This window comes from Channa argus, chromosome 17 (assembly GCF_033026475.1).
Source record: "Channa argus isolate prfri chromosome 17, Channa argus male v1.0, whole genome shotgun sequence".
Lineage (NCBI taxonomy): Eukaryota > Metazoa > Chordata > Actinopteri > Anabantiformes > Channidae > Channa > Channa argus.
In genome coordinates, this window is record NC_090213.1 from 8,508,776 (window position 1) to 8,516,439 (window position 7,664).

The 7,664-nt window shown below is 39.6% G+C and overlaps 2 protein-coding genes across 2 annotated transcripts; both read right to left on the reverse strand.

Moving 5' to 3' along the window:
- Nucleotides 1–1,288: 1,288 nt before the first annotated feature.
- On the reverse strand, nucleotides 1,289–4,838 carry LOC137102374 (phospholipase A2 inhibitor beta-like). The gene is made up of 2 exons (XM_067481830.1): nucleotides 4,247–4,838; nucleotides 1,289–4,131 (listed from the first exon to the last, which is right to left on the reverse strand). The coding sequence occupies exons 1-2, from the start codon at nucleotides 4,280–4,282 to the stop codon at nucleotides 3,103–3,105; spliced, it is 1,065 nt and encodes a 354-aa protein (XP_067337931.1). The 5' UTR covers nucleotides 4,283–4,838; the 3' UTR covers nucleotides 1,289–3,102.
- A 147-nt stretch (nucleotides 4,839–4,985) lies between these two features.
- Nucleotides 4,986–6,424, reverse strand: LOC137102376 (leucine-rich alpha-2-glycoprotein-like). The gene is made up of 2 exons (XM_067481831.1): nucleotides 6,266–6,424; nucleotides 4,986–6,117 (listed from the first exon to the last, which is right to left on the reverse strand). Exon 2 carries the CDS (start codon nucleotides 6,113–6,115, stop codon nucleotides 5,117–5,119), a length of 999 nt encoding a protein of 332 aa, XP_067337932.1. The 5' UTR covers nucleotides 6,116–6,117; nucleotides 6,266–6,424; the 3' UTR covers nucleotides 4,986–5,116.
- Between the last annotated feature and the right edge of the window lie 1,240 nt (nucleotides 6,425–7,664).

Consider the following 7,664-nt stretch of genomic DNA (forward strand, 5'->3'; position numbering starts at 1 on the left):
GCGCACTGACACAAAGCTGTTTCTGGATGAAAAAGAAAGGAGCATCCACAAACTGAAGCTACAGCTCCTCTCTTTACACCCACCATCACTGCAGATCTATGTCCCTCATTAATTTTGCAGCTGTTGAGTTGTTAAGTTGTTGTTATCCTGATGTTTTTTTGTTGCATTTATCTTTCTTTGGAGCTTTGAATACCACTTTCAAAATGACTCCCAAAACTTTCTGCATTTTTATCTGTGAACAGAGCTTTTGTTGGATAAAAGCTGTTATTTTTCTTTCAAGGTTAATGTGTTCTCCATGTGGTTTCCATCATTTGGATTTGTGGCAAAGTGTTAAACACAGTGTCCATCTAGGAAGAGCATCCTAATAGCCCCTTAATTTCCCTGGAGAGCACAGGAGGCCATTTACAAAAACCAGTCATACCGTAGGGGAAGCGCAATCCTCTTTGCTGATAATGAGATAATGCACAAAGGTGACACCACCATGTTTATGTTGTCGAGTAGTGCCATCATTCAGGAGCAGGGGGATGAGATGAGTAAAATGCATGTAGATTTATGATAAATAAAGATAAAGATTAATGCATGTAAACATACCACAGTGTTTTTCACAACCTTCACTAGCTTGCAAATGGCTAAACATCCCTGATAGGCTGTAAGCTGCATTTAATGCTGAACATGCACAGGTTTGAGGCATAAACAAAAAATTCTGTCAATCCTGGGTAAAAAGCGTGGGTTGCTTGATAAAGGCCTCAGTGGGAGTGTTTGTACTTTGTTAAGTGCATGCATGGTAATGGCCTCAAGCTCCTAAAGGCAGCCACAGTGTGACTCCTCTCACCCGCCTTCGGGTAGGCTTTTAATGAGTCTAACAACCTCTTTTCTTATTTCAGCCTGAGCTCAAGCATAAAAAGGTGAGTACGACCTGCAAAATATCAAGGACGAATAAAAAAGGTGTGCAGTGCAGATAAAGAACAGTTGTATCTGCTGATGGATGTGTCTCCCTTGTTAGAGGTGAAACTTTGTCTTAGGATTTTCTTACTTTTTTAAGAATTGCACTACAGCCCATGATCTTTGTTTCAACTAATTTGAAGGTGCAGTTTCGAGGAAAGGCTGATAAAGAAAGTTTTGTAATTTCTTTTGATCACCAATAATATATTTATTTAATAAAGTTGGAGGATTTGACGCCAGATGATGAAATCTCACTTGATTTTTGAGCTACTTTGGACAAAGATGAAAGCCGTAAACACAACAGGGACAAGTTGGTTATGAAAACAGTCGACGTAACAAATTAGCAGACAGTTAGCAGATTTATTAACTCAGGAAAGATGCCAAAACCATTGTTTGATGACAGCAGTGAGTAAGAATCAAAACACTACAGTTGCAAGCCAAACAACATAACGGAAATTAAAATATTGCCTTATCTATAAACAGCATAAAATGAAAAAAAAAAAAAGTATCTCAAAACGTTTCTTACTTGGCTAAATGTGCAATGATTGTTATGACTGTTTATTAAAAATTAAAATGTGTTTATCCCAGTTCTATTCTAACTCCCCAGATTATATTAGTGCAATGATTACACATAGATAAGACATTATCATGGGGAATTCAACTATTATGAAAAACGAACATCAAATGGGGCATAAAGGACAAATAATAGAAATCATACAATGTCTGGGCCTGAAACTCTAATTTCAATAGTTGTTAACTGATTATGACAAAATGTCAAGTAATTACTCCACTATTATGTGCTAATGAGCAGCTTTCAAAGCCCATCATCTCTCCATTATTGCAACATTAAGTTAAAAAGGCCAAAGTCATTTTACGCGTGTGAAAATCTTGCCCGTGACCTTTTAGATTTCAGTCTCAGTCAGTCATCATTAGCCAACAGTTTGCCAGTGTACCACAGTATCATTCCTACATACTGATCAGGGAAGGAAGCTTCATCCCCATTTATCCAAGGAACACCCTGCCTGCCTATTACACACTTAGAAAAAACAGAGCCTGGGGTGTTGCAGGAACAAGATGGAGATTAAATGTCGCCCAAAGAGCAGCAGTAGTTGTTAAGACAGAGGAGAGTGCGCTTGTTCAATGTCCCCAAAGCAGATGTCTCCATCCAGGGAAGTTTTACTAAAAGGCAATTAGGCTTCAGACCAACAGTCTGTTCACAAACCCATCCGTCAACCTTTAACCTCCAGGACACAGTTCAGAGAGGTAAATTGTAAGACATACATCAAACCTCTGAAGTTTTCCTTCTGCTCTTTAGGGGGCATTTATGAACTTGGTTTAATTTTCGTAAGTAACAGCCTCTAGAGGAGGCAATGTTTTATTTTTTATATGAGTAATAAATTACATTTAGGTGCACTCACTGTGATCAAGGCTAGAGGACAAGGGTGTGTAGGCATGCAAAAAATATACACACATACACAGTATGAGAGAGAGTGAGACCTAAAGAAAGAAAAAGAGATATTTAAACTCATCCAGAGGAGGTCAGTTGGAAGACTCTTGGATTGCACTGCCCACACACTCCTACGTGCTCAACATCATTAAAAACAAAAGGCCACGGCTGAAACAATGCTGCAATCTGTGATGCAACCAACAACACGTGAGACAGATCTGCCGGAGTAAGGATTCACCATAGGAGCCTCGAAGCACAGCAAACTTCTGTAGGAGCAATTCTCCACCACCACCATTAGTCCTTTTTCTTTCAATCAATAACTTAAGAGAGTGTGCTTTTACTTCACTTTGAATTATTTAATTTTATTTAATCATTTACCTTAGAAATGATGTGAATAAACATGTTCATAATATGTTAGCATCAACATTTGCTTCAACACATTTTGTAAGTCAGCTCTCAATGAAGGGTATTTTCTGTTTAAGTCATTGCTTTGAAGATTTGTTGAGCGTTTAACGCCACCCAGTGGGCTGGACGACATCCAAACAATGGAGAAAGTGGTCTGGGACATATACAGTATATATATTATTAAAGTATTTATATAATTATGTTGTATTTCAAGATTTGATATAGTGTTAAGTTTTAATTTGACATAAGATTTTATTTCAGCACAGTGAGTAAATTAATACAGTATCCACCTTTTTAGCCCTTCCCCATTACTCATTTGTAATCTTGTCTGATTGTTTAAAACCAAGCTCACTGTCAGTTAAAGAAACCACTTGTTGATGTTTGAAAGCTTCAGGCCCTGCACACGTCACCTCCTCCAGAAACAAAACATTGTGAGGATGGACATTGAGCCACTTCCACAAATACTTAATCTTCTCATCACACACCCAGGGGTTTCCTGTTAGAATCACCTGAAAAGAGGATTTCCTATCGTCTAGTAGCCCTGAGGGGAGATGCTGCAGCAGATTCTGATTAAGCAGCAGCAGTTTAAGATGTTGCAGACCCTGAAAGAGTTTCCCTGGTAGCTCTTGGAGCTGATTTTCTTGCAGAAATAGCTGAGATAGTTTCAAGTTGTCGGTGAAAATTGTAGGTTTCAGTGAGATTAATTTGTTGCCTGCAAGGTTCAGTGACTCTAGGCGGTGCAGGTTTTTCAGAGCCTCTGGATGGAGCTCTTGCAGGTTGTTATGACTCAAGTCTAGATTCTCCATATTGAGCAGCTTTTGAAGCAGAGCAGCTGGAACGCTGGTTAAACAATTGCCCGACAAGTCCAGCCAGGTGAGGCTGCTGTTGTCAGAAAACCACTCAGCCTCTGCTTTTCCTATCAGATTATTCTTTAGGATGAGACTACGGATCGACATGTGGCTGAAGACATTTGGAGGCAGGTCACTCAGCTGATTCCCTGTGAGATCCAGTGTGTTCAGGTGAGGAACGCCAGTCAGTAGATCGGAGGGAAGGTGCGTCAGGTTGTTGCGATACAGCTGGAGGTTGGTTAAAAGGGGCATGGCACTTAAATGACTGGCTGTAATATTGCTTAGGCTGGTGGACTGGATGGATAGTTGCGTGATGTTGGGAGGCAAACCGTTTAACGGGAAATGTGTAAGGGAGCTTTGGCTACACACCACCTCTGCACCTAAAGGTCCAAGAGAACAGGAGCACAAATCTGGGCAGGAGCGGGCGCCTCTTTGTTGGTAACGGCATTCAGCCAGTGCCGTGAAAATCAGGAGGAGCCACAAGTTCATCTTTAGAGTGAGAAAAACATAAATATACATACATATAGTTAAATAAACATGAGCAAGTATTTACAGGTAAACTCACTGAACTGAAAATGAATTACAAATGAGAATATAATCCTACCTTAAAGGCAAAATAGAGCTCCATCTGTTTTTCCATCTGGACTTGGATTTAATCAAAGTCGAGTACATTTGTTCCCAGCAATGAGTCAGGACTAAATCTTGCAATAAGCAAACAAAACCAAGCAAACAAATCAGATCATCAACTGGTGAGTGGTTACTTTTTTCTGTACTTTCCATAAAGGAAAGATGTTACCACACGTAAATCAATATTCCGTTTTTTTTCCATTCCTACAAGAGCTGTAGGAATGTGTGCAGCAGCATGTGTGAGGCTGTTACAAGTGTCATCAGTCTCTTAGGTGCATGTATAACCGAACACGTGATGAATTGTTTTAATGTAATTTAACATAATCGTTTATTTTATCTTTTATAATCATTTATTCCAACATTTGCGTTTCTCCTTTTAACAAACTTAAATTTGCCAAACACACTGACAGTTTGGAACAGATGAGGCTGCCAAATACTGTATGTCTGTCAAACAGGAAGCTACAATCAGCTGCTGTTGAGCTTAGTTTAGCATTAAAAACAGCCAGAGCAACCTGCAAGGGCTGTTAACACATTGTGACTTGTTCGTTTAAGTGTAAAATTGGCAAGTTGTGGTTTTTCAAAAGCTTTAAAGGTGTTGCTAAGTGAATATATTTATCTTTGGACAGAAATATAATATTTCAACTGCTTCCAGTGTCTATGTTAAGCTTCGATTGGTTTACAGAGTGTGCAATGGAAGCAAGAAAGACATGCTGTGCTTTTCTTTACCCACATCATGTTTAATTACACACATCACAATCACAAAAGGGAAAGTTTCAGCCATTGAAAAGTAACAGTTATCACAGGCTGAATAAGGTGCATTCAGATAATGACAATATGAGTATTAAAACTATAACGAATCAGTGTTTAATTCACTTTCTGTCAGTGACATTACTGATCGTCCTCCCAGAAGCTGAGTGGAACATGTGATGGATTGAGGCTGGTAGACCTTCTCCTTGTTCTTCTGTAGCCATGACCAGAGGTACTCCAGCTTACGATTGCACAGCCAGGGGTTGGAGGCCAGGTCAATCCCCTGCTCATCCAGGGAGTGCAGCTTGTCAAGCAAGCCTGGAGGGATGTGGCTAAGCTGGTTGTTTTCCAGGGTTAGGATTCTGAGCTGAGGGAGCTTCTGGAAAAGGTCCTTGGGAAGTGTGTGGAGCTTATTTTGAGCGAGGAACAAATGTGTGAGGTTATGAGTGTTCTGAAATATAGATTCATCGAGCGTGTCTAACTTGTTATTGTTTAGATCTAGCTTTTGAAGTTTGGTCAGCAAGTTTAGAGAACTATTACAAATCTTCTCCAGATGGTTGTTGGAAAGGTCCAGATTCTCCAAGTGGGGCATATTCAGGAAAAAACCAGCTGGGATCTTTGTCAAACGATTTTCAGATAAATCCAACCAGGTGAGGCTGCTGTTTTCAGGAACCCACCTAGCATCAGCGTTATCAATGAGATTGTCCTTCAGCACCAAGCTGCGGAGCGGGGCATGGTTAAAGACATCTACAGGCAGGTGGCTCAGTTTGTTTTCTGTGAGATCCAAAGTGTGGAGATGAGGAACACCTCTGAGAAGATGTGACGAAAGGCTGTGCAGGTGGTTGCTGGACAGGTGGAGCTCTTGCAGCAGCGGCACGGCGTTTAAATGCTGCTCAGAGATTGACGTGATGTTTGTGAACTGGATTGTCAGCATAGTGGTGTTCTCCGGGAGACCCCCAGAAGGAAACTCAGTCAATGGAACCCCATTGCAGACCACTTCAGCTTTTTGGGGGAAGCATGTGCACAAAGCCGGACAGGACATAGTGCCATGGAAGAAATGTGCCAGCCAGAGGACGGCAAGGGCACAACAGGCATTCATTACTAGGACATAAGAAGGGACATCACACAGAATTAAATGTGAGCCGCACAACTGAAAACCTGCCAGAGCTTAAACACTTTCAATCATCTGAGCACAAATAAAATTAATACAAGTGATAAATTTCCAGTTTAGGCACATGATAAAACTCACTCTTGTTCTCTGGATGATTGAGTATCAGTAGCGCTGTTCCTCACACAGATTCAGCAGTGTCCACTTACAAATGACTGAGTCGTTTGGGGAACAGAATCCCCCAATCTAATCATTACTTACTGAGTAAACAAGCTGCTGTCACCACACAGCCATTTGTCAAGGACAGACAGTTGATTGAGCGACTCTAACCTGCAGGAAAGTACATAATGTGGAAACATAATTTGTGTTTCTGTGTATCATGAAAAGCATTTCCTCGTAAAATGGCTGATTTGGAAATATGTTGAATTCGACTATGCAAAGGCAAAGTAACTAAAAAGTCAAAAACTAATAATAAAAACAGTATTTAAGAGATTAAAAATGAGATAAAACAAAGTGGACATACTGAGAGGCAAAAAGTAGCAAAACAACACATTCAAGACAAAGTGGAAATAATGTTACAACCATCAGTACACTGTGTTCTTGATAAAACTTCTTTCACCAGATCAAATATTGGACATGATCGGACATTAGATATGGGTTTCAGAGTTTGCCTATAGCACTTTGATTATGAAATAGTAATACAAAGTAGTGATTGAGAAACTTATATATTTATTACAATATTTTACACGAGTTAAAGAAATTGCACATTTAAGAATGTTTTATTAGATATGATAAATTATACATTACTGGTGTGTTTATGTGTAAACAGCATTTTAATGTTGTATCTGGTAGAAACAGAGCTGACTATTAGAGCTAATTATTTTATTCGTGCTCCAAGTAGTTTATGCGTTATATATCTTTTTAGGTTTGTGTTATGTGTTAAGTATTTAAATGAATATAATGGAGTAAAATGTGCAGTATTTTAGGAGAGACAGGAAAAACTCAAGAACCCCCTTAAACTTGTATGCAAGTAAATTACATTATATAACTGCAAAACTGGGATACTTGATTAAATGTGAATTGTGGAGACGAGAATGAATATGTAACGAGGAGAAACAGCCGGGGAAAACTTCATGCCACCTGAGGCCACAAGGATCCACGGGCACAGCAGGTTTGATGTTGAGTTTACCACAAGATAAAGTCGCACAGCTGATAAAATACGACTTCAGCACATGGGCAACATGATGAACTGTTACATTATGTCCAATGAGTGCCAGTTGGCTTTAGGCTGTTCTAAAAGATTTATTTCAGTCAAGCCCACTCACTCCGCATGCACTTGTGAGATAGAGACGGACCTATTCTGGTATAGTTCAAATAGTCTCCTAAAATAGATATAACATCCTGGAAGGATCACTACAGTATTCCTGTGTTTCTATTTATTATGTCATGGATTTGCAATGAGGACTCTATATAAATGTCAAACGGACTGTTTCCTATTTGTGCATCTGAAAACAAATAAAATATTCTGACCGCTTGGGGA

Coding starts and splice junctions, on each gene's coding strand:
- LOC137102376 (XM_067481831.1), bottom strand. CDS start 6,115: ATGAATGCCTGTTGTGCCCTTGCCGTCCTCTGGCTGGCACATTTCTTC.
- LOC137102374 (XM_067481830.1), bottom strand. CDS start 4,282: ATGGAAAAACAGATGGAGCTCTATTTTGCCTTTAAG. Junction 4,132..4,246: donor AGCTCTATTTTGCCTTTAAG/GTAGGATTATAT, acceptor CTCACTCTAAAG/ATGAACTTGTGGCTCCTCCT.